Source organism: Mus musculus, chromosome 11, assembly GCF_000001635.26.
Source record: "Mus musculus strain C57BL/6J chromosome 11, GRCm38.p6 C57BL/6J".
In the NCBI taxonomy this organism is placed as follows: Eukaryota; Metazoa; Chordata; class Mammalia; order Rodentia; family Muridae; genus Mus; species Mus musculus.
In genome coordinates, this window is record NC_000077.6 from 86,290,325 (window position 1) to 86,307,538 (window position 17,214).

The 17,214-nt window shown below is 38.3% G+C and overlaps 1 protein-coding gene and 1 long non-coding RNA gene across 2 annotated transcripts in view; one reads left to right on the plus strand and one right to left on the minus strand.

Moving 5' to 3' along the window:
- The window catches only part of Brip1os (BRCA1 interacting protein C-terminal helicase 1, opposite strand), a 103,084-nt gene extending 88,965 nt beyond the window's left edge, over window positions 1-14,119 (plus strand). The window contains exons 6-7 of the long non-coding RNA NR_130959.1: window positions 812-898; window positions 12,898-14,119. This is a non-coding gene — a long non-coding RNA (BRCA1 interacting protein C-terminal helicase 1, opposite strand). The remainder of the gene's footprint in view (window positions 1-811; window positions 899-12,897) is intronic.
- Window positions 1-17,214, minus strand: part of Med13 (mediator complex subunit 13) — a 90,564-nt gene that overhangs the window by 23,292 nt on the left and 50,058 nt on the right. The window contains exons 11-17 of the mRNA NM_001080931.2: window positions 16,660-16,738; window positions 13,210-13,331; window positions 11,141-11,231; window positions 10,806-11,020; window positions 10,326-10,522; window positions 7,956-8,872; window positions 719-880 (exon numbers count right to left, since the gene is read on the minus strand). Of these exons, the coding sequence (NP_001074400.1) occupies window positions 719-880; window positions 7,956-8,872; window positions 10,326-10,522; window positions 10,806-11,020; window positions 11,141-11,231; window positions 13,210-13,331; window positions 16,660-16,738 (1,783 nt within the window). The remainder of the gene's footprint in view (window positions 1-718; window positions 881-7,955; window positions 8,873-10,325; window positions 10,523-10,805; window positions 11,021-11,140; window positions 11,232-13,209; window positions 13,332-16,659; window positions 16,739-17,214) is intronic.

Sequence of the window (17,214 nt, forward strand, 5' to 3'; positions counted from 1 at the left end):
TGATAATTGATTTATTTAAATCATTAAGTTATTAATAAAAAAGAGAAAAATACAAGAAGTCTACTACAGTGTACAATGCATTCTGAAACCACAGAGAACTTTTAATGCTAACAGCTATTATTCCAGAGCTGGAGTGCGATTTGGTTGCCTACTGCGTGTGAGGCTCTGGTTCAATCCCAACACTATACAAACACAACCAGCTATCACCCAGATACACTACTGCAGAAACAGTATCTCAACCACCTAAGAGTCTCCCTCCACCTTCCAGGGGAGCACAGTCAACACACTCCTACTAAGTGAGAGTCTCCTCCTTCCAGGGAGCACACACCTACTGCTTTTGTTTCTATTTTTGTCCAAACTTTTTATGTGAAAAATCTTATGTTTTAAAAAAAGTATTGGCCTCTATTATTTGGCCGCAATCTTTCATCTCATTCAATTTAGAACTGAAGTTATTTGGGGGTTTTACAAAACTCATCACCCTTCCTTCAGATAAACTGATACTGAGTGTCAACCATGTACAGATAGTGCAGCTACTCGTGCTGATGGGAAATTAAAGAACCCAGGAAAACTAAATGCTGCAAATGTAAAAAGGTGGGCTAGAATCAGAACTGGGTCATAGTCCCCTAAAATATTTAAGAACTAATGTACTTATTCAAGTTGAGCACATATCTGAGAACAGATATAAATCAGTCATTATCTAGTACAATACACAACTTACCATAAGAGCCTCGGCCAGCCATTTTATGAAATTGTTGCCATGTGAGAGGACCTTGAACACCCCAAGGCCTCACTGTTCTTTTTTTCTGAATAGCATCTTGAAGAACTGGCTGAAGAGAAAGGAGCATCCGAAGTATATCCTGTGAACACTGCACGCTCGCATCTACAATCATTAAAAAAAGTAAGTGGTCATTGCTTTTGGGTGACACAAACTTTAGAGTTAAAAAGAAATATATCTGAGGTATCTTAACTGTTCATTAAAAAAAAAAAACCTAAATATCTGCATACACAGAAAACTATATAAGACCTTTCAGAAGTCAGATGTAGTGGTACATATCTATAATCCCTGAATTCAGACAGATAGAGATTGATTGAGAGAAAAAGGGAAGGGAGGGCTGGTGGGCAGGCAGAGGCAGAAGAGATTTCTGAGTTCGAAGACAGCCTGATCTACAGAGCGAGATCCACCTGCCTCTGCCTCCCAAGTGCTGGGACTGAAGGCATGCACCACCAATGCCTGGCTGTGAAAATATTTTCAAACCACAAACCAATAAAGTATTTTCACCCACAGCTCATAAAAATTCTTACAGATCAATAATTTAAAAAATAAGAATGAAACACAAGTTTAAAAAAAAAACACAAAAAGTCAGATGAACTGGTGAAGCTGAAAGCTCACAAGCCCCAGGCGGGGCTGCAGGATGAGCTGCTTCCTCTCCACACGCAACTCTCTCAGTCCCACTCCCCAGTAAAGCAAAGGACCTTATGAAGCATCTCCCCTAAGATGCACAAATGGTGTCTATGAAAAGACACCGAACATCATTAATCATTAGGGGAATTCAAAGCCAAACCGCAAGAAACCACTTCATAACCACTAGGATGTCTTCAATAAAAAATAGATTGCAAGTACTGGTGTGGGTTTGGAGAAAGTGAAACATCTAATGTTAGAATTTAAAGTAGTGCAGATGCTTTGAAAAATATTAGTTCCATGACCCAAGAAATCTAAGTATGACGGAAACAAAGACATACATAAAATCATACACACATATTCACAGAAGCCAAAGTGCGTTCAATTCAAATGAACAATTTGAAGATTTTGAAAAAGGTATACCACTATATGACAATGGAATTCTATGTCATTAAAGTATATGCTTAAGAACTCTTAAAACAGCCGGGCTTGGTGGCGCACGCCTTTAATCCCAGCACTCGGGAGGCAGAGGCAGGCGGATTTCTGAGTTCGAGGCCAGCCTGGTCTACAAAAATGAGTGCCAGGACAGCCAAGGCTACACAGAGAAACCCTGTCTCGAAAAACCAAAACCAAAACCAAAACCAAAAAAAAAAAAAAGAACTCTTAAAACAATCTGAACGGAAGGGGGAAAAAATCGGGCTAAAGACATGGCTCACAAATTAAGAGCACTGGCTGCTTTTCCAGAGAACCCAGGTTCTAGTCCCAGCAGCTGATAACTCCTGTAACTCCAGGTCCAGAGGACTCACCACCCGCACACAGACATATGTGAGGGCAAAACACCAATAAACATAAAATAAAAAAACTTTTTAGGGAAGATAACTAGATAATAGTTGCTTACAGCTACAAGAAAAGGATGGGGAAAAATAGCAAATAAATACTAAGAATGAGTTATTACTTTTAGAGTGGCACAAATGTTCCAAAATTGTTTGTACAAATGGTTACAACTATAAATACTAAATTTTTGACTGTATATTTTATATAGATGAATCATATGGTATGTTTATAAAAGTTTTTCTTCTGTGATCAGGAGGTGCTAGGACAGTGAAATTGGGACAATTAAGAGCAACTTTTTATCTTGAATAGTAAGTTGCCACTTGAATATATAAACTATCTTATAGATTTTCTTTTTTCCTCTTCTAAAGTAATAAGGATTAAACCCAGGACATGTCAGTCAATTGCTCTGCCACAGAGATACATTCTCAACCAATTTCATAGACTTAGATTAATTTGAATGAATATTCATATTCAACTATTCTCAGAACTTGCATGAGGTGTACTTAAGGGATAAGGGACCAACCAATAAATTATATTGCATGTATAAGAAGGAAATAAGCAAATAATATGAAAAATGCAGACCATAACCTCTAACAAGAGATAAAGGAGACAAGAAGGAGCCCAAGTTAAGTATGAGGGAGAAAGGTATCCAAGGCAGATGGCACAATCCACAGGCCCTAATCCATACAGTAGGTCCTAATTCTGGAGCTATATATACTCAACAGTGTTATACTTTAATCAGAGTATAAGTGTGCACCAAGTAGAACTTGAGTATTTGTCTGGCAAAGAGGTAATCCCAATAAACTACTAATACAGAGCACCCTGGTGCTCTCTGCTGCTGTTGGAGTAACACTGGAGGGCCATATGCCAGGCACTCAATGAGTGCTTTACTTTAACTGGCTCTTCCCTGTAGTATAATGAATTAAATGAATCTTGATATTGTCATAAATAATAATGAGCCCATGAGTGGTCCTCTTGTTTTATTTCACAAATTACTTTTAATATCATGATGAAAATAATTATGAGTTATTATCTCATTGCCAAAAAACCCGTTTTTGTTGAGACAGAATCTCACTATAAAGTACTAGCTATCTTGAAACTCAGAGATCCACCTGTCTCTGCCTCCTGAGTGTTGGGATTTAAAATATACACCACCATGTCCAAGAGGTATTACACTTCCTCCCAGTCTACTAAGTGCCTCCTTTTGTTCTATTCCTTGCTCCTTTCTATACATGTGTAAGTCTCAAGAAATAACCAGAACCCTGAGTTTTATGTGCAAATGAACAACACATTTACTTTTGCTTATTTCAGAACTGCATTAAAGTAATGGCTTTAACTGGGGTGGTGAGATGTTTCATTGGGTAAAGGTGCCTGCAGCTAAGCCTAAAGACTTCACTGAATGAAAGATAAGCAATTCCTGCAAGTGTCCTCTGAATTCAACATGTAACATGGCATGTGTGTGTGCATATCTGAACACACAGAAAGCACAATGTAAAAAAGAAAAAAGAAAAAGAAAAGCATACATGTTACTATAGTCTTTAGAATTATTCTGACCTCACCCTCAAACTATCATTGCTATAATTAATCTATAATTCATCTATTATATATGATCAAATTCACATAATTTTTTCAGGGCTTGTTAATATTGTCTTATAGTAATTAATAATAGGAATTTTCTATCAATAAGAATTTGGATTATCTTTTACTTCTGATTATAATTTTAGTTATCTTAGTGGCTGAGAACAATTAAAATGTAGACTACCTCCATAGTTCCCAAAAATACCAAATACAAAGCCTACATAAGATCTATTATGCTTACATGAATGAACTCATTAAATCTTTACAATTCTAATCAAGTCAAATACTAGCTTTATTTCATTAGTAAAATAAAGTGAGTTGGGGATATAGTTCAGTTATAAACTACTGGCCTAGCATACACAAGATCCTAGTGTAGAGGGATTTTAATCCAGCAATATGGCTGGCTGCTCTGGTTGGAATACATACAAATACTTAGTATACATTATTAATAAAGGTAAAGTTAGATTGTAGACATATATTTGAAAGCAATGACTAATTGAGTGGCAGAAAAAGTGATGAATCAGAGAATGATCTGACAATAGGATATGCTCAACTCTCACAAGAAGAGAGGAAAGGAAGCTACTTGAGGGAGCAGTTCAAAGAGAGAGAGAAAAGAGGCGATTTTACCAGGAGAGTTTTACAGAGACAGGTTGAAGACAGAACAGACTAGACACCGATGAAGACAGAACAAGTCCAAGAACAAAAAGGAACCAGAAGATAAGAACATATTGCCAATGTTAGTTTAAAGCCAAGCAGAGCAATTCAGAGAAGTCAGATTGACTCTATCAGCTTGGAGAGGAGTTTGAGCCAGAACAGCTGAGTTGAACCAGCCAGTCAGAGCTCAGAAAGAACTAGAAAGGGTGAGCTTATTCAGCAGTAAGTCTCAGAGGCTGAAAACACTCTAGGCCTAAATAAGATTGTATGGAGACTGGAAGTCTCTAGGACTTGGCCTAGGTTAGCAGACAGAGGCAGGAAGCTTCAGAAACTACAATTACATCAGGGGAATAAAAGTTACTTTTACACATGGGTTCAACCCTCCCTCCCCCCAAACTCCCCCGCCAACAATGCAGATAAAGAAATAAAGATAATATATTACTTTTTCAAAGACACATTAGTAATGAGTGACAAAACTGATTCTTATCTCCAGAGTTTGCTTTAGAAGATCATGGGAGGGCTGGTGAGATGGCTCAGTGGGTAAGAGCACCCGACTGCTCTTCCGAAGGTCCGAAGTTCAAATCCCAGCAACCACATGGTGGCTCACAACCATCCGTAATGAGATCTGACTCCCTCTTCTGGAGTGTCTGAAGACAGCTACAGTGTACTTATATATAATAAAAATAAATAAATCTTTAGAAGATCATGGGAGAATCTGCAAATGTGCATTTCTAACAAAGTGGTACTGTGTGATGCTGCTAGTATGTGAATTAAGACATCAGTATCAAATGACCCTGTCACTATCTCCTACTGCTCTCACCCACAACTACAAAAGAAATCACTAAGAATGGTCACTTTCACTTTTCTTGTCCAAAGAAATGCCATCTTTTCTTCTTGTTTCGATGGACATGTTCCTATATATAGGTCTATATACACCTCTACTTGGAATGTATTCTATTTCCCCTCACTTACTTAATGTCTTTGCTCCTACAACAGCACCTTTTGTTTCATGGTAATTCTTCCCACGGAAGAAGGTTAGACTGGAGAGAGGGAGTGAGTTTCCAGTTAGGTAGGAAGATTATGTTCTAGCGGTCTACACAGTAACATGATGAGCACAACTAATATTATTGTATTGTATATTTTAAAGCTGCTAAAAGATTTTAAGTGTCACTACAAAAAAAGTGATAGATAAGCTATCATATATTTACATAGCAAAATACCACACTTACTCAATTATATGAAATTACTGTCAGTTTAAATTTTTTGATCTAGAAAGAATCACTTTCCATGAACAGATGTGTGTGTGTGTGCACACACACAAGTACTATATGTTAAACCTAACATAAAACTCTATTTATACCAATGTCTCCCAAATTTCAAGTTTGTTTCTCATTTCCTCACACTCACTCTAATCAGGTTGACCAGAACTGATTATCTAGGTCTCTAATTACTACCTTCATGAGGTCACATCCAGTGGTCTTGTCACATTGTACCTTTATGAAGGCATTATTATACATATAATCACTCTCCTTCAAATATTCTCATACAAGAGCAATCACTTCCTTGCTCCTTCTTCCTTCTCAGACTCCTTCCTGACCTTCTTTTCCCCAAAACTGCCCATCCAGCTCCGGCCTTTGAAAAGAAAGGGCCTCATATATTCCAGGGTGGCCACGAACTTACTATGTAGCCAAAGATCATCTTCAATTTCTGATTTTTTCCTACAATTTCCCAGTGCTGGTATTACAGATGTACAACACACCTGGCTTTCCATAGTATTTAATACTGATAACCCACATACAACCTGAATTCTGAATTTTAACCTCCAAATGTGTGCCTGCAACCCTCCTATTTTCTTTCTCTGCAGTAGTACCAGCATTGGCACAAACCAGGCTTAACACTTCATCTTTTCTTAAGTGGATCAGCACACTCTGTAGGTCTACGTCTCCATCTAATCTAGAGCCTACTGCCACTAGTTCTATGGCTTCCAGTCTTCTCCAAGCTGCCACCTTCACTAAATGACTATTCTCTACTCAAAATTACTGCTGCTTCTCTCATCTTCCCTCACTTCCCATCCCAGGGATTTTTTTTTTAAAGCTAAAAAGACAGTGGTGTTACTTTCCGATTAAGAACCATTCCCAAGGCATTTCAAATAAATGCTAAAGGCATAGCCTAAAAACCCACACCCAGAACCAGGGTAAAAGTACCTGTTGCCAAGCCTTGCAACCCGAGTTCAAGCCTTAAACCAAGAGGATATGAAGAAAGAGCCAACTCCCTCAAAGTGGCCTCTGACCTCAACACATTTTCCAAAGCACACATGTGCACCCAAACATGGAAGTGCTCACACACAAATTAAATAAGTGTTTGGGACACCTCTTACACTTCACCGTGTATCAGTATGACCATCACTCAACATACTTAACACTACTTATGTTTCTAAAATTTACCGAGAGCTATGTCCTCAAGGACTTGGAACTACATTGTCTACTAACATTCTTCCCCCAGTTAACTACTCTGGCTCACTTTTCCCACTTCAAGTAGGCCTTTCTATAAATGTTCTCCCCCCTAACATGTCTGACCATATTTCTAAAATAGCACATAAGGATCCTCCCATGCAAACATGCTCTTTTGCCCTGCTTTCTCTTCCACGTACTCGTAACTGGTATGTAATGCAAGTATATATTTTCTGTTGTTGTTGTTGTTATTTAACTGTCTCCTCCACTAAATCATAGGCTCAAAAGGACAAGGGATTCTAACCTAGCCAGTCAGTGCCCTGTGAATGAAAAACCTGATATACACAAGGAGTGGGGCCCACAAGGTTGATGGCTTTTGAGGAATGACACAGAAGGCTATCCTTCTATGTATCTAAACTCCAAATACACATGCAATCACGTACCCACACACATAAGGAAAAACAAAGAAAACAATCGAATAAAAATTCAAAACCAAAAGCGGCTGTGTCTGCTCAGGAGTGAGCATGAACAGCGCTGAGCATGAACGAGGTGCTCTGTAAGCAGCTACTGAGAGCCCGGGCACAGCTCGAGAGCAGTGCAGCTACCTCAAAAGACAAATTAGATGGCTGCATGAGAAACAATCACTCATTTTCTCCTTGCTAACATGCAACATGCCGTTTACATTTCTATGTCAGTACATAGTTAAAGATTACAATAACGTTTTAATTGCTGAAACTCATCTAAACAGCTAAGTCTCACATTAGGTAACAGTCTTATTTGTTTTTCTGAGACAGGGTCTCATACTGGTCTTGGCTATCCTGAAACTCCATATGTAGACAAGGCTGACTTCCAACGCACAGAGGTCTGCCTGCCTCTGCTGAGATTAAAGGCATGAGACACCACACCCAACATGTAGCTGTCTTTAACTGAGGGTTAAGTCCAAACTTTAGTATTCCTATGTGACCTACTGGTAAGTTACTCACGGCCCCCCCCCCCCCCGAGGGATAAAAAAAAAGCCAAAGTCAAATTCACAAACTTACCATTTTGCTTGGCCCACGGATGTAAGCATGAGCTTCTGACAAGTGCTTCATCAACTTTCCCTCCTGACATATTATCCATGAACTGACGCCCATGTTCTAAGGCGAGGCAGCAGTCACTACAACAGTCCCGCTCCTCAACACGCACCCAATTGCTACTTATACCCACTTTGGGAAAAGGATCTTGGTCTGCTGCTCCAAAGGGTGAAAATAAATTAGTGCATTGATCTTGTAGCAGTAATATTAATTCATCAGGCACCTTTTCAGATTCCTTCAGGCCTCCATTAACATTCTCCACAGAGGAAGCCCTGAGAGCTTCAAAACGTTTTTCTGCTTCTTTCCCACAGTCTGTGTTACGTCCTATGATGTCAAGTTCATCTTCAAGAAATAATCCTGAATTATTTCCAAATTTTCGGTTCATGACAGCACTGAAGCCACAGGTGCACCGATACTGTGCTTCTTGGGTTGGGTCTGGAATGTAAACTCCAACATCGGCACCCTTGATATTCATATTGCAGACACAAATACAGCAACTATCAAAATTACAGTCTTTAAACAAATTCATTACTGATTCTGAAAGGATGAGGTTTACATAAAGACTGTGCGCTTCAGGGATGGAAGGAACAGTTGCAGGTTCAACAGAATTGAGGGGTCGGCATGTAGATGGGGTGGAAGCTGGTGAATACAAGTCTGAATTCTCATACTTGACTGAACCTTGAGCACTAGCAGGCCCACCAGCCCCACGAGGGGTCCTTGGAGTCCTTGGAGTCCTTGGAGTTGGAAACCTAGGGGTGGATGGGGAAGGAAGAATTCCTGCACCACCATTACTAGGAGGTGCGCTGCTCGGAGGCATCCCAAAAGAAGCATGGGTTTGCGGTGTGTAGGCGGGGCCATAGTCCTGATCCAAATTACTGCCATCACTGTTGTCACCAGGGTAAAAAGAGGAACAAATGCATAAAAGAACACATTAATATATGGAACACAAAACAGCATCCTCCATACACTTCCAAGCAACACTGGACATTTCTATATGGTAATCATTACAAGATTACAGGGAGAAATAAGACTTATTTCAGGTTTACTGTGAGCACTATAAAGATTCTTGTGAGCTAACTAGAATCAAAAATAATAAGCAACCAGATTCAAGATTATAAAATGAAGCAGTGACTAGAACTATGGCTTGGGAGTTTAAAATATTTGCTGCATTTTGGGGGGCCATAGGTTCAGAGGTTTGGTTCCCAGGACCCATATCAGGAAGCTCATATCTGCCTATTAACTCCAGTTCCAAGGTGTCTTGATGTCCTCTGGTCTCTGTGGGCACCTACACATATGTAGTGCACATGAAGTCATGTAAGGATACACAAAGACTTAAAAAAATTCATGAAGCATCCACATCTGGACAACCATATTTACTATCTATAAATTTCTAATGCTACAAATATCCATACTTCATTGACTCTAATTGCTACTGATAGCAAAAAATAAATTCTGACTTTTGGGATGTTTGTGTTAGAAAGTGGTAATAGTGAATGTTTTGCTTTGATTTTTTGGTTTGTTTTTGTTTTCGATTTTCTGAGACAGGGTTTCTCTGTGTAGCACACCCTGGCTGCACTGGAACTCAATCTATAGACAAGACTGTCCTTAAACTTGATCATCTACCTCTGCTTCCTGAGTGCCACTATGTACCACCACTGCCCAGTTGGCCATAGTAATTATAAAAATGTGACTGGTAATAAAATGCAAAACTTTATCTGTTATGATGTGAAGTAATTGTAAAATGGCAGTATAAAAAAGAGGACAATTCAGAATCAAAGGCTAAAAGAAAAGGTACCTTGAAAATCAAAAATGGTCTATGGTTTCTGGTCTATGGTCTCAAAGAGTTAATCCATCTCTATTATCATTATGATAAACAAGAATCATTTTAAATTTATTTACTTAGGATTTCCAAAACCAATGTTCTATTTCCAGCATACCAGCTACTTCAAGAAAAACAAAAGCTGAGCTGCAGAAATGGCTCAATGGGTAAAAGTGCTTGCTGTGTAAGCTGAAGACATGAGTTCAGATTCTCAGATCCCATGTGATAAAGCTGAGCATGACTAACTAAACAAGCTATAATCCAGCACTTGGGAGGCAAAGACAGGCATATTCCAGGAAGCTGCTGGTCAGTCTGCTTCAACAAAACACCAAGTTTCAGATCCAATGAGAAACCATGTCTCAAGTGAGTAAACGGCAACACATGTGGCTCGTACTCATGCAGAGTCTCCAGTGCCGCCCTCTAACACACACGGGCACTCACACACACGCTCACACACACGCTCGCGCACACACACCCCACACAAGCAATCAGTATTATAATAACATCATCAATCATACCCCTCCTTGATGAATGGCATTGAAGGGCCTGAAGGAAGCAAGTCCAATTTTCCAACAGTCCAGCTCTGCCGGTAAACACACTCTTCTGGCAATTTGATAGGAGGCAGACAATGGCTTGGTAGAGTTTTTAAAGGTGCAAACATGGAACATCCTACTAGAACTTGACAATTTTCGGGCTTATAGACATAAGAAAAATCCTACAATATAAAGAACGGGGACTTTCAGTGCCTTATATTCCAGGGACAAAAACAAAGAAACAGAATCAAAGCGACTATCTTCTCTAGCCTGTTCTTTAAATGGACAAAAGTATAAATATTATCTGTTTTTATTCTTGAATGCATTTTACATAGTGGTCCCACAATTCCCTCCTCATATTTATTAGCCATAACACTAAAATCAACTGTGAAAAAATTCTTAAACACAGCAATTAATCCTATAAGAAAACACAGGGAGGAAATGACTTTTCTAGAAAATACTTACTTTAATTTCAGACGGTTTAGGGCTACAGAATCCTTCCTCGACCTCGATTCTGAACTGCGTTCCTACACTAGAGCTATTTCCTTCCAGGACAGTCCCTCCGGGTGCTGTGTCCACACTACCGTATTCTTTGTTATTCATATTCATTGGAGAGAAGCCCATAATGTGCTGTTCCAGTGAGGGTGGCGTGGGGTACATTTTGTGGAGGTCTGCAGTGCCTGTGTGTAGTACAACACCCATGTTAACAAACTAAAAGAGGTGAGTCTGTTTACAGTGAAGGAGTTTTGAAAGGAGTTAAGTTTTTAAGCCAAGCTGGAGCTCAGATTTGGGATGCTTACTTATGCAGGACAACGGATCCAGATTTCCTGTCTTTGATTCTTTGGAGCTGGCTTTATCATCTGATCCACTTGCTGACTTTTTAGATCCAGGCTATGGGGGGAAAAACATATTAATGTGAAACCCAAAGTGATCACACAGTATTATTCGCTTATATGTAAGTTAAAGGATTAAGTACTGGTCATCAAAAGTGGTTTTCTGAGTCTACGACAGAGCTAAATATCATACTAGACAGTTTACAGGTAGATCCATCACTGGAGTGCATTGGTAAGTCTTGGGATTAACAGAGAAAAGGGCATCCTCAGGAAAATAAGCAATAAACAAGTAAAAGGCAAGAAAGGTAAAATTAACACAATTCTTTTTTTAGCAAAAGATATTCAAAGAATCTGTCCCTTAATTTAAAAGATATTAAGATTTCCTAAATAATTAATAACTCCTCTTAATTCTTTAATTTTCACCTTGGTTTAATAAAGTTATTCTAGCAAAAATATTTTTACAGATCTAATACTGAGCATAAGTTCAGGGAAACTTCCTAACAAACCAAGTTTTAGCATCTCTCACCACCAACATTTTTTGGTGGATTGGATTGTTTGTTTTTTGAGATAGGTAAAGCCTTATATAACCTAAGTAGGCTTCTTGTTTTTATGTAGACAAAGCTGAGTTTGAACTCCCAACACTTTGGCCTCCTATCCCAAGACCGGGGTTTAAAGGCATGTGCAACCATATCCAGCTCTTACCAATGTTTTTAGAAGGAACGTTTGTTCCACGTCTTATGTTGAACACTTTGTAAGTAAAGCACACACATGACAAATTTTTTACCTCCAAAAAGCCACAGCTGCTGTCTGGGTGTTAGTAGAGACAAGATCTGTCTATATGGACCATATTCAAAGTTCTTTTCCTAGTGAAGCGTGCCCTAGTACACACTACACTGGAGGGTAAAGAGTGAATGTTCACATAGAGCTATATCTGACTTACCAATATCTGTAATAGATTTCATATGTTCAAACATGTGCAATAGATATCCTCACAGGATATATTATATAAGACAACAAACACCAAATATGCCAGTCAGGTCCTAAACTACTTTTAAGTAGATGGGAAAGGACTCCCTTTCATGACACTGTAGCACCCAATTAACTGCTAGACGACTGACATTCTAGGAAATCATTTAAAGTGTTTACTTTTTAAAAAAAAGATTTATTTATTTATTTATTATACGTATACAGTATTATACACTGTAGCTGTCTTTAGACACACCAGAAGAGGGCATCAGATCTCATTAAGGATGGTTGTGAGCCACTATGTGGTTGCTGGGATTTGAATTCAGGACCCTCAGAAGAGCAGTCAGTGCTCTTACCCACTGAGCCATCTTGCCAGCCCTAAAGTGTTTACTTTTATCTTCAACTTTCTCTGAAAACAGGTGTGAACGATGAAGTAGTATTTTCTGGTTTCTCCTTTACCATTTTCAAGACTATGTCTCGTAGTAACAGAAGTAAGGTCAAATAATTTGAGAAAAACTAGCATTTTTGGTTTTTTGGTTTTTTGAGACAGGGTTTCTCTGTGTAGCCCTGGCTGTCCTGGAACTCACTTTGTAGACCAGGCTGGCTTCAAACTCAGAAATCCACCTGCCTCTGCCTCCCGAGTGCTGGGATTAAAGGTGTGCACCACCACGCCCGGCTAAGAACTAGCATTTTTATGAAATTGGTAAGGTATAAAGTCCTAATGTTAATTACTTAAACATTCTCTAATTCAATTCCAGAGTCACCTCTCAAACTACAGGATCAAAGAACAGAAAAATCATTCTAAAGACTGAAGAAAAAAAAATTACATGGTAGAACTATGAAACTTGATCATCTATCTTTCAAACATACCCACATCAAGATTTACAGGAAACCATGTCAAGGTGACTTTAACATGAGAGTAAAAATCAATCAAATGTGTTTTATTATAAAATATTTCCTACTGTTCAGAGCTAAAACATAGTAATAAAGTCATAAATCACTTCCAAAACTCAAACTGTTATGAAATCAATGAAATTTAACTTAATCCTAATCATTAGTAGGATACTTACTGTTAATTCATCTTCATCAGAATTGAAGAGGTTATCAAGGTCAGTGTAAGACACAGCCAAATCTGAGTCATAAATCAAACTGGTTGATGGAGGACGGGCATGATTTGTAGGGCGTGGAGCATCTACATGTGACAATCAGAAAAAAATAAACTGAAAACTCAACTATTAGCCAAGTAGTATTCTGTTTAACTAAACAAGAGAGAAAACCTAATGTTCACAACAACTATGCAACACGATTATTCTAGTCACTAATTTAAAATCTGAAATTCTTTTCTCATAAATAAAGCTTCCCGAGGAAGCTCCAAAAGTTACATAATCTACACCATAGTTAAGCTCTGTAGAAAAGGTCATAAAAATACAAATGCCATTAGAATGATACTTAAAAACACATACTTTTCCTTTTTTGTGTGTGTTATGTGATGTGATTGAATATATGCAGATTCACAGGTACCTGCGCACATTATATGCATAATGTGGAAGCCAGAGGTTGACATGGGGCATCTGCCTTAGTTGCTTCCTAACTTATACATTAAGTATGGTCTCTCCTTTGAACCTAGAGCGCACTGATTCAATGAGTCCAGCTATCCAGCTTTCTCTGGGAACTCCCTAGCTCCTCTTCTCCGATGCTAGAATTTCAGGCAGGCTCCATCACACTTGCCTGACATTTATGTGGCTACTGAAGATCCCAACTTGCACTGTCATGCTTGTCCGGCAAACAATTTAAAAGCTAAGCCATCTATCCAGGCCTTTTTCATTTTGAAACAGATGGGATTTATTTAAGCAAATAAGGCTGCATGTAAATATCGTAATAAAGATGATAGAATCACAGAATATCAAGCTAATTATGTATGATGAATACATGTTAAGTATCTGTTAAAAAAAAGAAATATTTATAGATAATAATGGAGTATCACTACTTGTCTAAAGGCTTGGTATGTTTTTTTCCGTTATTGTGTGTGTGTGTGTGTGTGTGTGTGTATGTGTGTGTGTGTGTGTGTGTGTGTGTGTGTGTATAACTCTTAGTGGTTGAGAAGAATAGAGGAGAGAAAATAGAGGATACAAAATAGATACCAAAATAGAATTGGATAGAAGGAATAGGTTCTATTGCTTATAGCATAGAGGAGTGATTGTACTTCAGAATTTTGACCTATAATGATATAATAATTAAAAAAAAAAAAAACTAGGTAAGAGGGGCTTTAAGGCTCCTAATAAACTAAGTACAAAATACCCCGATTTGGCTAATTTATATGGGATACATGTAGTAAAACATACTATACTATCATTACATGTTTACTTTACGTCTAGCCCCTCCCCTGTTTTACTGGCCTATGCCTTTGACCTTTTTCCTTAATGCCAGTGCTATACTACTATTAGCTGTAGAGTATATTTTGAAGTCAAACAATATAATAAACCAATGGGGGAGGGGACAAGGATTCTTTGTGTGGCCCCAGCTGTCCTGAGACTCACTCTGTAGACCAGGCTGACTTTGAACTCAAGAGCCTGCCTCTGCTTCCCAGATGCTGCGAAAGATTAAAGGTGTGTGCCATCACATGGCTGAAAATCAACTTTTTATTGAGGAGAGGGGTAGTAAGACACTTACTGTGTGCACCAACTAATCTCAGACTCATGAACTCCTCTGTCAACTCCTGAGTGCTGTGACTACAGCCATATACCAAAATCCTGGCTCAGCACCTTGGTGAGTTTACTCAGTACCAAATTCTTTTGAGCCTCAATACAAAGTCCAGGATTTTTTTTTTTTTTACTTCATCTCTGTGCAACATGCCACTAGAAATTTGATAAAGACCCCTTCATCAAAGAATCTAAGATGTCACCCACCAATACTTAGAGCCACTAAGCTGCCTTATGAAAGACTACCTGCTCCTTCTTTACATAATTTTTTCCTTATTTTCATTTCTTTATTCTCAAAATATTAAAACAAAATATTGCCTTCAAAAACACATACCAAAAGATAAACTGTGCCTATTCAAAAGCTTAATGTAAATGATACATACTAACGTTTATAGTATGCTTAATGTCTGGTAATAACAAAAAAAACCAATCTTCGTGTTTTTATTCCAAAAAAAGTACTTATATGAAATGATACGTATTAAATAGCTTGATTAGCACACTAAAATATCCACAGAAAGCAACAAACTATGCATCATAAATATATATACATATGCTATATCATGTTTATCTATCTATCAATTTTTAAAATTAGATACCTTCTTCACACAGATACTTTCAAAGGACTCTTGACTACTATAGCTCTACAGTCTGAACATATAAATATGCTCGACTGCAAAGCAGTGGTAGCACACGCCTTTAATCCCAGGAGGCAGATCTCTGAGTTCAAGGCCAGCCAGGGTTACACAGAGAAACTGCTTCCAAAAAAACAAATAAAAAAAGCAAAACAAAACAAGAAGCTGAACTAATAGCATCAGAAAAGAATCCTTGGTTGGGTATGGAGCACATGGTACAATCCCAGTACTTGGGAAGCAGAGGCATGAGAAAAGACATTCAATGCAGTGCAGCCGCTACCAGATCGTGTGTTACATAGAAGCCAGCAAAGGCTGTACGCGGTCACATCACCAAAAAATGAAAAACAAAGCTAAAAGAACAACAACAAAAAGTAGAAGAAAAGAAAAAGTTCTCTGATACATTCAAGCCATGAGAAGAATCAGAAAGTTTTCTAAGCTTCATTTAAAAACTGAGCTCTGCAGACCAGGTACACACACCTGTAATCCCAGGGGCTCAGGTGCTCAAGAGCTCAGGAATGAGATCAGGTCGGACTACAAGAAAAGAAACTTAAAATAAAAGATCATCTACCCCAAAGTCCTAAATATTGAGTTTTCAGATCAGAAAACCTTAGGCTCTTATCTCACTACACAGACCTATTTCTAGCTATTAAAAAAAAAAAAAAAAAAAAAAAGGAAAACATTCCAACAATTTACACTTGATCTTCTTCTTTGTTGGTTTGGGTTTTCAAGACAGGGTTTTCTCTATGTAGCTCTGGGTGTCCTGAACTCACTCTGTACACCAGGATAGCTTGAACTCAAGAGATCTGCCTTCCTCTGTCTCCAGAGTGCTGGGATTAAAGACATGCACCACCATGCTCAATAATACTTAGTCTTAGCCAAAAATCAGTAAATATACATCTCAATTTCTAAGAAAATGCTATCATCTGAACTTGCTTCTTCAAATACAAGATAAACAATAAATCTAACCATACCATGAAATATACTGTGCAAAAAGGATTATTTAAAAATCCAACAGTGTCACATGAGGTTAGGCAGTACGTGTCTTTACCCAAAGAGCCATCTCACCAGCCCCAGATGAGTATTTTCATTGCCCATCCTTCATAAAGCTTTGACTTTTAAGCAATAGGTGCTTTTCCTAAATCACATAATCAAATCATCACTGGAATGAATGATTAGAAAGAAGTTTTACCTTGTTTAGAGGGACTAAATAATGACATAGCATCTTCTTCGTGTGATAACACTGTGACAGCAGATGTCCCATCTTCCACCTGAAACAGTGTTATAGATTGGGCAGTGCTATATATTTTACCAACAATAAAAACCTATCAATTCTTGAGTAGCTATGTGTCAAACATTCTTATAAATGTTCTAAATGCATTACCACCAATTCCTGTGTTGCTTTGGAGTCAGGAAGTTGCGTATAAAACAAGGTTTAATGTATCAAGCTTGCCCTCATATTTGTCATGTTCCTGCCTCAGTCTCTCATACACTAGACTAGAAAGCACACACCACTATATGGGGCTTGTTACTCTTTCTATTGTTTAGTTTGGTTCACTTGGGGTTTTTGTTTTGAGACGGGATCTCTGCCTGGCCAGGAACATGTCATGTAGACCAGGCTAGTCTCAGATTCAGGGAGATGTGCCTCAGCCTCTTGAGTGCTAGGACTAAACATGTATGCCATTACATTTAGCTATCACTAATTCTTAAAGTAAACAATCAGCGGTCTCACCTTACAAATCAATCA